General features: G+C 42.8%; 1 protein-coding gene across 1 annotated transcript in view; it reads left to right on the top strand.

Moving 5' to 3' along the window:
- The window catches only part of LRP5 (LDL receptor related protein 5), a 382460-nt gene that overhangs the window by 161182 nt on the left and 204077 nt on the right, over positions 1-17201 (top strand). Inside the window, exon 6 of the mRNA XM_085644789.1 lies at positions 14758-15154. Within this exon, the coding sequence (XP_085500915.1) occupies positions 14758-15154 (397 nt within the window). The remainder of the gene's footprint in view (positions 1-14757; positions 15155-17201) is intronic.

Raw genomic sequence — 17201 nt, 5'->3', positions numbered from 1 at the left:
TGCAGCTGTATTTTGTTTTCAACCGTGGGCTTGTGAGTGTCTGTGTGATGTTAATAGTATATATTTAACGTCAGCCTGCTGCTGCCAGTCATGGGGACATGGCAGGATGTGACCGGAAGTGGGGCTGGACTCTTGGCTTTCCCGGCTCGCGCTTGCTTGTAGTTTGAAATCCCTGACCTTGCCAGCAATGTTTCATTCTCTTTTGCTTCCTTAAAGTGCACCAAGTTAAAAACAGTAGAGGTGGGCGAGCTCGAGCCTGAAGCCCGGCTCTGGCTCGAGCTCCTGTTGGAACCTCGAGCACATAACGAGCTGAGCTTTCAATTGGCTTCTGCCTGCCACCTTCCCAGGATGTGGTGCTATGGCCAGAGCTGCCGACTTTGGAACTGGGGAACCTTGCTGGAGTGTCGACGTCGGCTCAACCACCTTTGATTCTGGACAAATCACTTACTCTCCCCCTGTGCCTATGAAAATAAATTTGACTTCATGTAATAGAAGTGATGCTCGTGGAAAAGCGCTTCATTAACTTCTGGTTTATTTCATACTACATGAATGCACACAAAAGGTATAAAGAAAGTGGTAACATGAAGGAAAGATAAATGGGTGATACACATGCAGACATGTATTGACCTGTAAACAAACATGCGGGTGGCTCTGAAAGGCGGATCGACAGATGTTTGTTGAATGCCAGGGACAATTAAGAGGCACTCCTTTCATTCCACAAAACACCAAAAATGCCTTCAATTCAGATTTGCTATAGAAAGGGAAAATGTCTCAATCTAAAATTGTTTTCAGACAACTTGTGTGTTTCTAGTATGGTGTCGAAAGGGAGAATATAGATCAACTCGTTGTGAGGATCTTAATGTACAATGCAAATGCAATGCAAATTTGAATAAAATCTTTTTATAAAATAAGCATGTTAATTGGCTTATACCCAATTAGCATAAGTTAACTTACTTATAAGTCCCTACTATATGGTGCAAGGGGTACTCAGGGCCTGAAATTTAAAGTGTCCCTAATATGCTGCAGCACTTATTGTGCTACCATGAATGTGACAAAGAAACATGTCTCTCAGCCTGTCACTGCAGACTGGTAGAGCAGTTTTATACTGCTAACTTCACGTTGTCATTTAAACTAATGACCAAGTCCAGACTTTCCTTTTTAAATATATATAAGTCACCCCTAAGGTAAGCTTATCGAGTCCTAAGGCTTAGTGCAACATATTGAAAAGTAGAATATGTGTTTGTATATTCCTAACAGTAAAAACCCCAAATAGTTGATTTTACTGTAGAAAGGATAGTAGTCCCATTGGCAAGTACAGGGTTTCACACTGACAACTCAGCTGTTCAAACTCTGAATGGGTTTAATAAATGTGGTACTTCATGGTATCAAAAGGATCATTGCATTAAACCTGACTTGATGCCCAAATTGAATTTAATGTAACTTTTACGTAAAAGTCATCTTTTGAAAGTTGCAAGTATGTTGCCAAAGTTTTTTTTAACGAAAGTTTTCCTGTGGCCATTCACAGTTGCTGGCCATGAGACAGCCTTCTGGCCTCCTGGGGAGAGATGTGAACAACTGCCAGGAAAGGACACAATAGAGACATACCACTGGAAGAAGTGTTACCTCTTCCTGGCATGAGGCCACACTGGGGGTGACACCAAAAGATGAGCTGGAAAGGGGAATCTGCTTTTCAAGGGCATATCGTGGTCACACACGAGAAGTCCTTCTCTTTTGTTTTGGTAGACAGGTTGGTATCAGAGAGGGAAAAAACTTGCCAATCCATTTTTTCCGTACATGTGTAGCCCCTAGGTAGCCACACCTTTGGGATGGGCTACCAAGCTCCACACGCTGAGAGAATGGTTCTGCTATCCTGGGAGAGGGCTGAATATTTCACTCTGAGTTAGCTAGATGCCACACATTGCAGGATGTCGTTATCAGACGGGAGGGGACCAGGTAGCCCATTGGCTAGTAGTCACTGCATCCCCCTAGGGCACGTTGTGGGCATAAAAGTGGCACCCCTTTTAACCCTGACTTCATTTCATGTCTGTACTGGAGAGAGTACCCAGTGACTGCCCTGCTGTTCCCTGGGCCTGGCAAAGAGAGTCTGCACCAAAGACTGGACTGCACCTGCTGGTTTTGGGCCAGCAAAGAGGACTGTGCCTTAGTCCCCTGCTCATGAAAATGTAATCCCCCAAGCCCCAGACAGATACATTGAACTTCAAGAGTCAGTTGGCTGACTTCCTGTTACAGCTCTACGGCCACGAAAGGTGAACAAGTTTCCTTGGCAAGAATTGCTTAGTCACCCCTGACCGCTGAAGCGCACCCCAGGAGACCAATCCCTTACACTCAAAAGTTACACCCGAGTTTGCTGGACCCAGGAGAATAATCAAAGTGCAGTTTGGACATACAAGCTTGACACTAGCTACAGTTAACGGGAACCACTGATTTCGCTCTGACTAGAGACCAGTAAACTAGTGGCTACTAGTTTTAGGTTGGACTTAACCTGAACTTCAAGGGACATTGACCCCTGTGACCAAAGTCACCCCACTGTGTTTGTGGACCGTGGGATGGCACCAAGAAGCCCCCGACTACCAAATCAGTATCCTCAACATCCTGTATCCCTTGCATCACAACCACTCCATTGATGTCTGAGAGTTTGCTCCTACAGCCTGGAACTGGACTGGAGACTGCCTTGACTGCAAGTTAACTATCCTGCTAAGCCTAACAATTTACGTTTCTGGAATCCGCCAGTGGATTTTGTTCATTTTGGTGTATGAATTCCTGGATATTAGAACTATTTTGATACATTTTTGTTGAATTTCCATTGTATCGTGTTTCTTTCTTATCCAATTGTTTTGGTACTTGTAAAGGCTTGGCACCTATCCTTTGTTAAAGCCTGAGTGCTCGAAACCACAGCTAGCCAGGGTTGCGCTAAGGTTTTACAAACGAACCTGACTGGAACCAAGATGGGTTTGTGAGTTTATTACACGGTGAGGTTGCATACCCCCACCAACAATAAAACCACATTTCCTCACAGTGTTGCTGATTAATTCTTCTTATTCAAAAGACATACCTCTCTCGCATGCGTTTAACAATCTGAGTTGATTTGCCCCCTTTGGTGTTCACCAGTGATATGCTGTTGATGTAATTCAAGTTTTACTCTGCCTTTGATTGCGGCTATTCTGAGCTGTTGCCTTTATCTTACTTGCTACAGCATTGATCTTGTTTGGTTGTCCAACGTGAAAGAAAGTAAATTCTTGACTTCGGAGAAAGTTTACAAATGATGGTGACACTACTTTGGCTTTTTGGTGGGTTGTGTCTGTTCCTTGATGATAGTTGTTATTGGACTTGATGGGATCCTGTTCTGGATCGAACCTTCACTGTTGAGCCTTCTGCTTTGCAGCTGATAGATTGCTGTGATTTGTAAGGAATTGCTTCCTGATAATGATGGGGCCTTATGTGGCAAACCTTTTGACAAGTTGTAAGTCCTAGAGACCTATGCCAGTGTGTGTGGAATGAATAGTGTAAGTTATTTAGGAGTTGTTGTACATAATGGAATTGTTGCAATAACCTTTTCAGAGTCTCCTATGCTGAAACCCTGAACAGCAGTGAGGTGTATCTGATCAATGAACATGCAAATCAAAAGCCATTCAATGCCCAAGATCCCAGTTGCTTCATTCCCTCCCAGCTAAAATATTGGAGCAAGTTATTGGTTCAGTGTAGGTGTATTTTCAAAGATCAGACGACTTGGCAAATGAATTGTAAACTCAGCAAGCTGTCACTTGCCTGAAATGTGCCCGGGAAATGGTTTAGGGTTTTAGTGGCTAATGCTTTAATTATCCAGGCACTGTTCCTAGCGGCTCTTTATCCTCAGTCGGGCATGCGCCAGCTTGCTTGAAATGAGGCCTTGACTGCCAGGACGGAGTAATGTTGCTTGAGCTGTTGGAGAGCCAATTTATCTACTCCTCTTTCATCTCTGAGCATCTCAGTAGAAAGAACGGATTGAGTTCAACCCAAGGAATGGAGAGGCCCACTTTTGTGTTCTTGAAGACTGAAGATGAAGGAAGGACCTGCTGGCTCGCTCCTGCAGTGCTTGTTATTTTTAAGATGAAAGGTAATGAGGGATGGGAGGCACAAAACCAATGACAAGCTCCCTGTTTCACCCATGTCGGGGGGTTGGCTCATGTACATCTGCTGTACCTCTCTGAGTCTCTCCTGCTGTCGCGTACTCTCTGCTCGTCAATTTGTGTGATTTGTAATTGGGAATAGTGCACCTGCAGAAGGCGTCATTAGGTGCATGTACAGTGTCCAGCCCAAGGATTTTAGCAGCATGTCACTGTTAATGACATTGATATCCGTGGTCTGGGATTGTAAAATTCTATGTTCTGACCCCCTATTAAATTTGGGGGTGTTCTGAATGAAGCAAAATTCAGTACTTTGGTAAGTCAACACCACAACATATTTTGCCAGAAAGGAACATAAGCCCCTTGGTGATGGTTGCATGGGAGGAATAGGAACAATAAGATTACCCAAGATGCTGGGGAATAGTCAACACACAAATACAAACAGACATTTTGCGAGAGGAGTGATCAGCTTGATAGACTGTTGACAGAAAAACCAAGAATGTGTCCAGCCCGATCAATGGTTGTCTGGTACCTGGGATTTTTAATATATACAAAAGAACAGCCACAGAAAGGCTGCTCCACAATTTTTATAATAAAAATCTACATGTCCAGGAAAGCAGATGACCGGTGAACCAAAGATCATTTAAGCATAATTAATAAACCCAGTATAAGATTACTAGGGGAAAAATCAAATGTGATTTGCATGAACAGTATGTGAAAAGGCCATTACTACACGGTTGCTCTTTTTTATCCATTCCTTAACGGCGAAGTGCAAGCTCCTATACACAATACCATTGCTATCCACTTTTTTTTTTATTTAAAGAAAACTCCTCCTTGGGGGTGGGTATATATTGGTCCATCCCATCCTTAATTCTGTGCTTGCCCCTGTGCATGTTCCTTATATTTTTTCCTCCATTGAGTTCGGAAGTGGGCTTTCAAGCTCTCCGAGTGCTCTCAAGCTGTACTCCCGCTGGTTATGGAATCTCCTGCACAGCAGCAGCATCAAGTGAAGGGAGTGATGGCATCCGAAAACTTCGCTCTCTACTGGGCAAAATTAAATTTTAGGGCCCACAGGATTTCGGCCACCTGATTCTGGCGTCCCTTTAGGTTGCTAAGTCCCTGCATTGGTGATTCCACTTATTGAATCTCTCTGTGGGAGTTTTGTTTTACCCATCAGTGCCTGTGTTTCCGACCAAACATTTCAGGAGGCAGGCCTGGGAAGAAGCAGTGAGTAGGGAATCGATGCATTGCTGTTGGTCTGTCTTTGAAGTTAATCTGTTGTTCAATTGGAGGGATTTGCCAGTCATGCTGCGTGCCCTTTTGTCTCTCCCCCTTAGCTTTCAGGGATTAGCACGATGAAGATGAAAAACGTAGAAGCCAAATGTTCCTTTAGTCGCCAGAAATCATGAGCAAGGTCACTGGTGGAAACTGAAATTCACCTCTCAATAAATTGTTATGGTTATTTCAGTTTCTCTGACTCAGAAAAAAGAGATGCTTATATTTGTCTTGGTGTGGCGGCAACCCTTCTCTGTTTGCATCAGAAAGACTCACTTTGTCATCTTGAGGAATTGCAGAGTGCCATGAGGCCATAGAAGTAGCAGAAATGTGATATACAAATGCTGGTAATGTAGCATATCTACTTTATGAAATTGCTGTGAATTTGAGCGGAGGATCTATATTGGGTAGATCTTATGTGACTTTTATACAGATGAATGTAGTTGTTCGAGAAGTAACTTGTAAATTGCTTCCAGCAGCAGTGGGCAATACTGAACTATTGAGCAAAACACAAGATCTTACACCAGTGCTTTGTTTCCTGGTAAGCAGCGGCATCTGGTAACAGTAGGCTGGTGTGGACTAGCATGTACAGGCCTAAAAGGCCTTATTTCATTAAAGTAGAGTGAATGAATCTTTGTGGATGTCATGCCGTTGTCATTTGTTGAATTCTAATAGTGCCTGATATAAGCCACACCCAAGGCTACATCTGGGAAATTGTGTCAAGTGGACTTGACACAAAAGGTTTGGTTTGTTTACCAACGTCGATCAGTTTGTATTTATCTGAACTGGACATGTAACACGAAAATAACCATCCAAACTGCCCACTCAGTCACCATTTTCAACAAAAGATGCCGAACTCCATTTGATTTTCTCCTTGGCATCCTAATACCATATGAAGTTACATGACACATTGATTCTTAATATCTGCCCCTGAAGTCCGGTTCCGAGTATTTGCCCTCTGCACCCTGCTTCAGAGAAAGTGGACACTAGAGACTGAAAGTTTTCCCATGAGCCCCGTTTCTGAGAGTTGATTGGCTTCCTAGCTGTAGTGGAAGGTTCCCGCCTTCAGAGCGCTGATTCTGGGAATTACCTTCTGAGCCGTGATTCTAGGAACGGCCATTATAGTCGATATTCATAGAACCTTCTGAGCCTTGGTTCTAAGAATGGCCCTTCACTGCATGCATTCCAATCCCTGATCCTGAAAAATAACTGCCTTTCAAGCAAGCCCTGATTCTGAGACTACCTTCTGAGAACTGCCCTAAGACTCCTGATTCTGAGAGATGAGTGCCTTCTGAGCCCTGATGCTGAGCAGTGTCTGCGTTCTGAGCCCTGATTCTGAAAAATGGCTGCTAGTCGAGCCCTAATATCGCGAAAAGGGCTGCACCCAGTTGTGAATCGGTGAAAGTGCCCTCTGAATTTGATATTTGAAAATAGTTCGGGACTTGTACTAATCAGATGGCAGTGTATACTGCTTCCTGTTTGCTTAGTTAAATCCTTGCTTTTATTCAGTTGCGTGGCGAAACTTATGGGGTGGCCCCTGCAAAGCACATGGAGCCTCGCCGCTCCACGCGCCCCACGCTCAGTCAGGAGCTCTCCGGCCAGGTGCCCGCCGCCCATGCACAGTGCCGGGGGGGGGGGCCTGGAGCTCATTGGCCACCCCACACTGCGGGGCTATTGTTACGCCACTGCTTTCACCTCCTTACGACTCTAAAATCGGTGGAATCTAGAATCTGTCTGTCTTTCAGCCATTGGACACTGGATGGTCCTTCACTTCCTTATGTTTGAACTCCTCAAAAAATATAAATCTTCTTCCTCCTATAATCTACCCTGACCAGTCATTTCAGAATTTGGGTTTTTTACTTAACTCCAGCATGTTAAACTCTTCCAATACGCCTTATTACTCCTGGAAAGATTCACCTGTATTGCACTACCTGCCCAGTCTCTCAAATAGCACAATGAAGACGGTTCTCTGCCAGATAGCGAGCTCACTACAAATTGCTCATACTTGTGTTTAAAGTCCGCCAGGGCATGGATCCTGGTAATATATCTGTCCTCATCTTATGGTGCAGTCCCGTCAAATTCTGGGTTATGCCATTTACCACCTTTATGTATGTATGTATATTCAAACTCCCTGACTTGTGCCCAGTCACAAGTCAGTTCCATCAGCTACTCAAACCACTCTTCTGGAATGCCCTCCAAATCCAGAGGAGATGTATGCGGGACCCACTGAATTTAAAAAGACCGTTCCCTTCCTAGAATTCGGAAGTTTGGTCTTTCCAAAAACAATAACCCTCCAGCCATGCTCCAAAGATTATTCTCACTACCTTAACTCCAGGGATGTTAACCCCAAAAATTTTACTATGTATTATATGTAAAGGCATTGACTTTTTTTATTTGTCTCTGTGACTCACTCTTTTGCGTGTTTCAGTGCTCATTCTTAAGACAAGGTTTTCTTTCTTCCCACTTCCCCAAATTAGAGTGAACATATAATACTCTGGACCCAAAGCCTTCTCGATCATGCGCTTATGTGGTCCATCTTGACTAGCGTTATGTGAAGTAAGTTGAGCTCCTGCCCCCAGTTCTTTATGTGCTCTATTTCCAGTTTAGGGCTTTAGTTTGATAACCTGATGCATTCTGGGGGTGGTAGGTTTGTTTTGCTTTCATTTAATTAAAATGACAACTCATCTGAAATTAATGATTTGTTGGCAAAAATCTCAGGACTGAGGGTGTATCTGTAATGACCTGAAGTGAGATGGTCACCCTCTTGTGAAGCGATGGACCGATGGTCAAGAATGTATTTATGCCGATTCAAGAGTGAACTTATCACCATGGTGGAACTGATAGGGCTCAGTTCCCTGCTATTTCATGAATGTGTGCATCTGCTTGGGTGCCAGGTTGTGATTTACAGTTATCTCCTAATCGACCACAGACGCGGTGGAACGTAGCTCTAGGAACACAGTGTGTACTGCTTGAGGTTTGTATTCCCATCGTTTGGGTCATTCTGCCAGTGGAGTTCCCCGGCACTAGGTTGACCAGACGTCCCAGTTTTTCCCCCCCGACACTTTCCTCCAAACTGAATAAATGTCCCGGTTTTTGGATGGTGGCTGGGATGAGCACAGATGTCCCTGTTTTTCAGTAGTGGATGAGCTGAACATACACACTGGTGTTAAAAAGATGTGCGCATGCTCACTTCTCACTACTGGAAAGGTTATAGCGTGACGTCACTCCAGGTTAGGTTATTGTGAGAAGGGAAATCCTTTAAAGAGATATTTTCTCTCCGGATTTCCTTTTTCTTTCTACAACAGCAGCAAGAATGTAATTATGCGAGCCATCGGGGCAACAGCATGTCCGAACCGCCAGCATGGCCCAGCTCACTGGAGTCAGTGGTCTGCCTGCACCAAGATCCAGCCAGCCACCAGTGTAAACTGCAGTACCACTTCTATGTCTATGACCTGACCCGGTTTTTCTGTTTTCGGATTCTGGATACCCTACACTGCACCTGCTACTTGGACATGAGGTTCTGTCGTGGTAAAACCTCTTTAGTGCATAGCTCCTGAACGGTAGAACACCGGCGGCGAAGCAGCTTTCCGCCTCCTTTGTGCCTGCTACTTCGCCCCGCCCCTTCACGTGCTGACGTCTCCCACGCCACGGTCGCAGCGCCGTTGTCAGCCGCTGCAATCAAAGACTTTCACTTGGTTGGTTGTCAGCAGTGTCACGGCTCAGATTGGCAGGAAATTGGGCTGCCACTGGTACCTTTGATGTGTAATTGATAATTAAAAACAATTGCACATCAATCATCTGCCTCCCGCCCCCAGATAATTCTGCACCTTGAATGAGAGCGTGTTTGATGCCTTGAATTACTATTAAATTCGAGGGATGTGGTCTCACGGTCCGCCCTCGTGACACTGAGTGCTGAAAGCCAGGGGTAGACAATAGACATCGCTGGTTTGCCTCTGATCTCGTGATTGGTCCCCCATTTAGCCTTTATTAGAGCTACTTTTCGAAACCGGGTCATTCTCATTGCCAACAACGTAGATCTGTTTGTGCATAGGCGCCGGTCATTCACGCCATTGAACTAGTGTGTTTTCTAACGGAAAAAAATGAAGATCTTCTTCCAGGTCTTGAACATCTTTCTCAGCCCAGTGAAATTAACATTCGGTTAAGAGTAATATACCGACCTGACTCTCACCACACCCCGAATCTCTTTTAAACCAGTTATTTAAAAAATCGCAATGCAAATTGATTATTTACTCTGTATTTTGTATTTGTGTTATTTTAGATTTGCTATCCTAGTGCACGGCGAGGGCTTTTTGCACGAGCTGCAGACCTGCTAGGGCACTATATTGTTGGAGCTATGCACAAGCCTACGCCATTACTGCACCACGAACAATTCCTGCATACACTCTAGTGACCATAATGGCGTACTGTACTATCTCCAGTCTCGATCAGTGTACTGTGAGGCATATGCAAACGTTTCAGTCACAGCTGATGCACATCAGTAGTGTGATGGACAAACTTCATTCACTATTGGTGCAGTGTGGTGACTTTGTGCCCAAGCCCAGTTCACTATTGGTGCAGTATGGGGACTTTGTTAACAAGCTTCGTGGATCACAGTGCCCTTGTGCACAAGCTACCGACACTTTTGGTGTGCCCTCGTGATTTTATGCACACATCCCATTCAATATTATTGAATAATATATAGCATATTAGGACCGGCCTGTAACCTCGACTTGTAATTCTTAAAGAACAAAGCATCAGCAAACAATACAGTATTCATTTGAACGTTAACCACGAAAGAGGTTCAGCCCTACCTTCTGACCCCTTAACCTTCCTGCTTGCGCTCCATCCCTTTATGACACCCCTAAGGAAAGGAGAGAAGGCACCCTAGTGTCCCTATAGAAACCCATACCAGAGAAATGTTGCCATCCCAAATCAGCAAGGGCACAGCTCTAGGTTGCTATCCGATCTGTCACCCAATAGGCGACGTTACCAGCTGCTCTGAAATCAGTGGGTGTTAGCCTGTATAGCTTATTTTTCTCCCCTAAAGACTTGGGGCATGATCTTGCATCTCAAAGGCGCCTCCCAAAAAGTATTTGAAAGCCAGATCTGAGATCCAGGTTTATTTACATTTTTCTTTAGTTCTGTACAGTCGTGTGGATGTCAGTGCACTTTTTTACAAGAATTAGCCAAGCCAAAATGTTTTTCCTTTATGAAGGGAGGGCCGAGGTCTTGGCTTTGCAATGATTGTCTGTAAATTATTGTTTTGAATAAGTAAAAGAGGAAAAAACCTTTGAAATACGGGAGGAAAACCAGAACAAATCTTATGATCTCTCAAAACTATACAGTGAATTTATTTTTTATAATTGGCAGCGGCTATTTTTCAAGTACTTTTTACACAGGAAACAGACAAAATGTAAAAAGAATAAGTAGGTGTCGGAGTGTAAAGAAAAACTCTTCCCAAGGACTAATTTACTTTCCACAGGATTCAGCCATTTGCTCCCCTGCGCCAGCCAAGGGAGCAGATTTATGGGCCTTCCAGAAGAAGCATCATGCTGCCGCAGACACCAGCTGAGTGAGGGCAGCAGATGGCCATCCCTCAGCGCCAGAAAAGTCTTTGTGTACCAAACTTTGTCCTTTGTGGAATGCAGAAGATAAAATACAAAGCATTAAAGTTTTCTTTTCAGCCATAACCCAGCAAAATATCCCTGTTGCTGAGCTTCTACAGAAAAGCCAGACAGAGTGCGCCGCAACACAGTTTGGGAGTAGTATTTGTGGGGTGAAGCAGCACAAGACGGACAAAGCTAGCAAACACATGCAGTGACCAAAGAAAATAGTACTACCTTAAATGTGAACGGTGAAAGGATACTAGTCAGCCAGTCAAATGAATCGTAAAGGGGCTATGGTACATGCATTGTCTGATAGTCGCGACCTAAAATGAGCATGGACGGTAGGTTGCATTTGGTTGATCAAATTTTATTTACAAGTGTGGTTGGCCTGACAGATATCTTATTGGAACTTTAGCACGGTGTGTGGTGCACCTTATAAGCCAACAATATTCTTAGTGGTACATTTGAAGAATAGTTATCAATGAGGTTGTTGCAGGATTCATTTTGGATAGTTTTTTACAGCTTTAATTTACAGATGTAGGAATGCTTTTAAAGTTGGTATAAAACAGGCAGATTCCTGTCAGTGTTTGAAGGCGGTTTTGGGAAGCACTTGTCTTGTGATTTCACAGGCTATTTGAGCTTGTAAGATTTCGTTGTGCTCTGCTTCAGATTTGCATGGGCTCCTGCTTCGGAGTGCATCACAAGTACCTCTTTTGAAATCATTTTGGCTGGGGCACCTCAAATTCATTTATTCCCTGTCATTGTTTAGAGACTGGACTTTGTCTTTGATATACAGTCACTTTTCAAGAGATTAAGCCCGCACCCCCCTCCACTCACCCCACCCCCTCCCAAATCCTTCCTGACGTTTCATGGAAGGAATAGGCTAGTCCTCTACATGAGTGAGTGTATGTTTGGTTAAAGATAAATCTCCTTTGTAGGTCTCGCCTACAGATAGCTTTAGCTATCTGGCGAGAGCTATTGCCACCACACGTCATTCCACACAGCGCACATCATACATGCACACAAAGTGGCTTTTGGAGAGCTCTTATCTGCCATTGGCTACTGTTGATCAGCTGGCATTAGACTTTGCTTATTCAGATTATCCCATTAAAGTTAATGGGATGACCCTGTGTCCCTCAGAACCTGGGTATTTATAATATAGGGAACAATTGGTTCTGTTGGGTAATACAATAACTGTGTTAATGCGGAATTGTTATAAAAAACAACCAGATCAATCAAATTGCTATCAATTAATTGCCAAAGAAAACAACATTTTTAGGAGAACAAATGGTAAGAACACACCGACCAGGAAGATTTGCAAAAAGCAGAGTTATTTACTCTTTTGTTATTTACAAGAGAAATAGGTTTGGCTGTCAAAATGCATAAACTAATTGCAGCGGACGTTCATGCCACCCATGTCCATACAGTCTCCTTGACCCTAACTTTCAAAAATCCATTGGGACTAGGATTCATGTTAATAATTGTATAGACGGGACAGGTTTTTTGTACCTTGTAAATTCATGTCATTTATGTTTGTCTTGTATATATTTCCACCAGTGACTTCACTTGTCACCCTTTCTTCACCTAATTTCACATAAATCACCTTTGTTACGCTGCAATTCGTTTATGCATTTTGACAGCCATACTTATTTCTCTTGTAAATAACAAAGGGGTAAATAACTCTTCTTTTTGCAAATTTTCCTTGTCAGTGTGTTCTTACCATTTGCTCTCCTAAAAATTATGTTTTCTTTGGCAATTAATTGATAGCAATTTGATTGATCTGATTGTTTTTTATATTAATTACGCATTAACACAGTTATTGTATTACCCAACAGAACCAATGGTTCTCTATTCACATTATCCTTCAGCGTTGGTTCCATCACACGACATTTAACAGGTGAAAACACCATAAGGACCATGAGGAATTCCGCACCCAGCACTTTCTCTTTAATAATTCCTTCTATCCTCCACCCCTGTCTTGTCCATTGCTCCTTGCCTCTCCCTGTCCCTAAACACATTTTAAATGTCTGGGAAGCTACAGAGTGCTGTCCAACCATTTGCTTTAATGTTTGCTGCTGCGTACACTTAGTTTTTTTATTTTTGCTTTGCCGTTATGAACTGGTCACCTGTCAAGCTAAAAAAATTCCTTCTGGTGCGTTGTGACACATGTATCACAATGCAAGTGCAAACACGATGGGCATCTTCGAATGCTTAAAAACCAATCAAAGAAGGCTGCTGGGTGTGCATGATGCATGCGTGATGGTGCACTAGCAGCCTTTTTGACCATTTTACTTTACTGTTGAATTGTTTTGTTCTTTCATTGCGGGTGCACATTTTAACCTCTTCTGTGCCCATGACGAGATAGTCTCGTCATGGAGCACGGTTGCGCTGTGCCCATGACGAGACTATCTCGTCATGAACCCCACCCACTAATACAACGCCCGGCACAGGAGGGGGAAAGGGCGTGGCGCTGAAGGGGTTAAAATGAGAAAGTAAACCAAAGGTATTGGCAGAGCAATTTGGTAGGCATTTGCATTTCAAAACGGCGAACTATTGGTTTTGCCGATGCTTTTAAACCTGGCGACACCTAGAGGGAAGAGCAAGGCACTTAAAACATTGTGCTTCCCTTCCGGGTCTAATAAATATTTTAGAAAAGTTACTGTTTTGGTTAAACAACTGGAGTCATCTCACTGGAAATTAAATAAGTACTGTTTCTTTATAATGCAGATGTTATGTTGAACTATGCAATCTGTCAGGAGTCGAAAAAAAAAGTCTGCCCTTGACTTATCCCCATTCTACATTACTTATGGTAATCTTGCTGAGGATGCCAATATCAATGGGCCTCTCCTTGCAGGTGTTGCCACAGGGGTGGCATTCTGTTACTAGGCTCAGTGGTGTGGCTGCGTTGGTCGAGCCATGCTACCACATCGAAACACTTTTTTTTGGAAACTGCAAGGCACAATGTTTACATTGATGCTTTAAGTGGAATGAAAAAGGTGGTGGGGGAGGGCTCTTGAAATGGGCAGTCCTTAAAAATCTAACTGGGAAATTTCACAAGAAGTGTGGTCTGTTGAGTTAAGGGCATAGCTAAAAAAAAAGGCGAAAGAGAATTCTGGACAAAGAAGAACAAAATAAACAAATAACAAGAAATGTATTTAATGTTTTTTATAGCACCCTTATCCAGATCAGGAGATTGGAAATCTGTCACACTACCTTTGTCTTATAATCAGGGCCATTGGATTGTGATTGTCCGACCGCAGCGATTTTCACGTAATTATAGATTTGCTGAATTTGCCACAGATTCCATCATCTGCCGCATAATTCGCAGATTTTAACAAAAAAAATGATTGGTTTCTAGCTCAAAAGTTTCAAAAGTGACTAAAAACACAGCTCCACATGTTTCTGCGCATTGGAAGGCTCTTTGCAAAGGTTGGCTTCATCTTTCTGTTTCTAATGGCTATATTTGGGTGTTAAACAGGTACTAATCCGGTGCAACCAATGCCAACGGTTTTAAAAAGTGTGAAAATATCAAAATAATACAATCACCAAAATGGCACATTATGCCGCATGATTAGCCTTACTTGACACATCATTTAATAAATCCTACTGCATCATTTGGCCCTTCGCTGCCGCCTAATGCAAAGGCCCTACTTATAATGAGAGAAAAACGATCCGTATTTAGTAACCCAAAGTACTGTCATTCTGAAATCCAAGCGTTCATGTATTGTTTTTCTTTTTTTCTTTTCTTTCAGGTGCATCAGAAGTCTTATTGCTTGCTAGGAGAACAGACTTGCGCCGCATCTCGCTGGATATGCCAGACTTCACGGACATTATTTTGCAGTTGGATGATATTAAGCATGCGATCGCCATTGACTATGACCCTGTGGAAAGTTACATCTACTGGACTGATGACGAAGTTAAGGCTATCCGTCGCGCGACTTTAGATGGCACGGGCGCCCAGACACTAGTGACCACTGAAATTAACCACCCGGATGGAATCGCAGTGGATTGGGTGGCTCGGAACCTTTACTGGACAGACACCGGGACAGATCGAATTGAAGTGACCCGACTGAATGGAACGTCTAGGAAAATACTGATTTCTGAAAACCTTGACGAACCACGGGCAATTGTTTTGAATCCCTTGACTGGGTAAGTGGCCTTTTTGGGAGTCCGTTTATCTCAAGTAAAGCCTGGCGACCCGTAGTGTGTAATGTGGAAAAAATTTCTTATTCTATTGCGTATGATCCAGATTTTCTCAGTAGATAGTAAGTATTACGGGAAGACTCCAACAAGTGGGGACAGTTAACACAACAAAATTAAGTGGCCAGGGATGATATTAATTTGCCTTTTACCTACTTATCCATCCTGTTTTCACCAACTTGCCATATCTTGTTTTTTCACATCAATGTTAAATTCAGGCACTTTTGATGGATAACCTGTGTTTGCGTTTTATTCCTAATATAGTCTTTGTAATTATATTTTTTTCACGGTGGGCCTTCCTTGTGGTGTCCGGGAATTGTTTAAAGGGTTACGTTTTTAGACCAGCTTAAATGTATGTTTTCTTAAAGAAATGTTTGTTAAATACTGTGGTGTGTAAAGCTATTAAAGTAATCGATAGCCACTGGAGGCAGTCCTAAAATTAAACTCCCCCTAGCTGTGGGTGCCACCGAGTTGACTCTGTGTAGCCCGTGTTGTAAATGTTATCTCTTCTAGGCACTTTGAAGTGAGGACTCTGTTTCAACCTTGAACTGAAAGGTGCAGGCTGCTTTGTTTTTACCGGCACACTTCTTTTGGTTCAGCAATTCGTCTTTTTATATATATATACACGTAATTCTTTTGGGGTGAATTCGTTTGGTATGACATTGGCTTTAGGTTTTTGTTTTTTTCTGTATGCATGTTATATTTGAAGCAAAGTAGAATATGGTCATATTATGCCTAATGGTTTCTTGGCTTTTCCTTTCAATTGGGGAATTTTGTAGTTGAATCTAATGTAGTAGTGATTGCTCGGGGTTTCATGATTGAACTGACCCTCCAAGATCAACGTAAAGTTAAGAGTATCTGTATTTTAGTTTACATGCATAGTAAAGTGTCATTTATTGGCCGATGTGGTTGTAGGATGGGGGAGTATTTGCTGAGGATTTTTAAAACCGACTAGAAGGAATACAATATTGGTTTGGAGACTGAACTGACTGACGTTCATTTTTTTTTCTTCCTAGTCCCTGATGGAGTTGCACAGTAGTGGCAGGGAAGTTAATCTGCTTGCAAAATTTGTTAGTGTATTAACACTGCACCAGTATGGTGCAATGAAGAGTTGAACCTCATTGAGTTTGGAATTAGTTTGTCGAACTGGATTTACCACACATAAAACCACTTGGAATTCTATTTGGCTTGGTGGGGGGGGTGGAGGGGCTGGAGGAGGGGAGGACAGGACCAGATGAGGTCTGGCATGGTGGAAGAGGCTTGGCTGCTGCAAGCAATTTTATCAGGCATAATTACTGCCCAGTAAAATCTGGGCCAGTGTTCTAGTTTCAAAGGAAGTAGTTGTTTTCACGTTTTGTGGGAGTTTGTGTTTCTTATAAGCTGATAAAAATTCTGTATTTGGTTTAACTGTCCTCATCTTAAATTTTTTAACAGGGTTCATACTTAGTTTCTTTATTTGGTTCAGATTGTTCAGCTCAGGACTAAGGCATTTACTTTTGCTCTGATCAGCAGTGCTATATTGCATATGCTTTTGTTGGCTTTCTTCTAGTAGACGTGGAGCACCTAGCTTTTCAGTGTGGTTTACTGAAATTGGAGTCTCTAGTTTTGGTAGTGTTGCAAGGACAGAAACTGCAGACTAGGGAGCTTTGCCTGCTTTTGAATGTGATACTTATTCAGAAAGGTAATGGGGCGCTTTGTTTCGTGTGTGTGAAGTTTAACTATGGGAAGACATATTGGTTCTGATATTTTTCATTATTTAGATGCACTAGTTTGTTAATTTTCGGGCCACGGTGGTGGAAGTTGGTTTGCTGAACGGAAATGTGGATGATTGTGGTTTATTGAACATTCTAAAGATTTGCATGGTCGGTCTCAAGACTTGGATTATTTGTGAATCGTATATTTCTTCCAACTGCTATAATTTCTCTATTTTTTCACGAATGAATGTTAAGTTACCTTCGTCACAATGGATTTTTGCCATTTGATCTCAGTTTTCTGT

The sequence above is a fragment of the Triturus cristatus genome, chromosome 3_1, assembly GCF_964204655.1.
Source record: "Triturus cristatus chromosome 3_1, aTriCri1.1, whole genome shotgun sequence".
NCBI classification, from domain to species: domain Eukaryota; kingdom Metazoa; phylum Chordata; class Amphibia; order Caudata; family Salamandridae; genus Triturus; species Triturus cristatus.
Note: the sequence above shows the minus strand (reverse complement) of the source record. Positions and strands in the feature narration are given on the sequence as shown.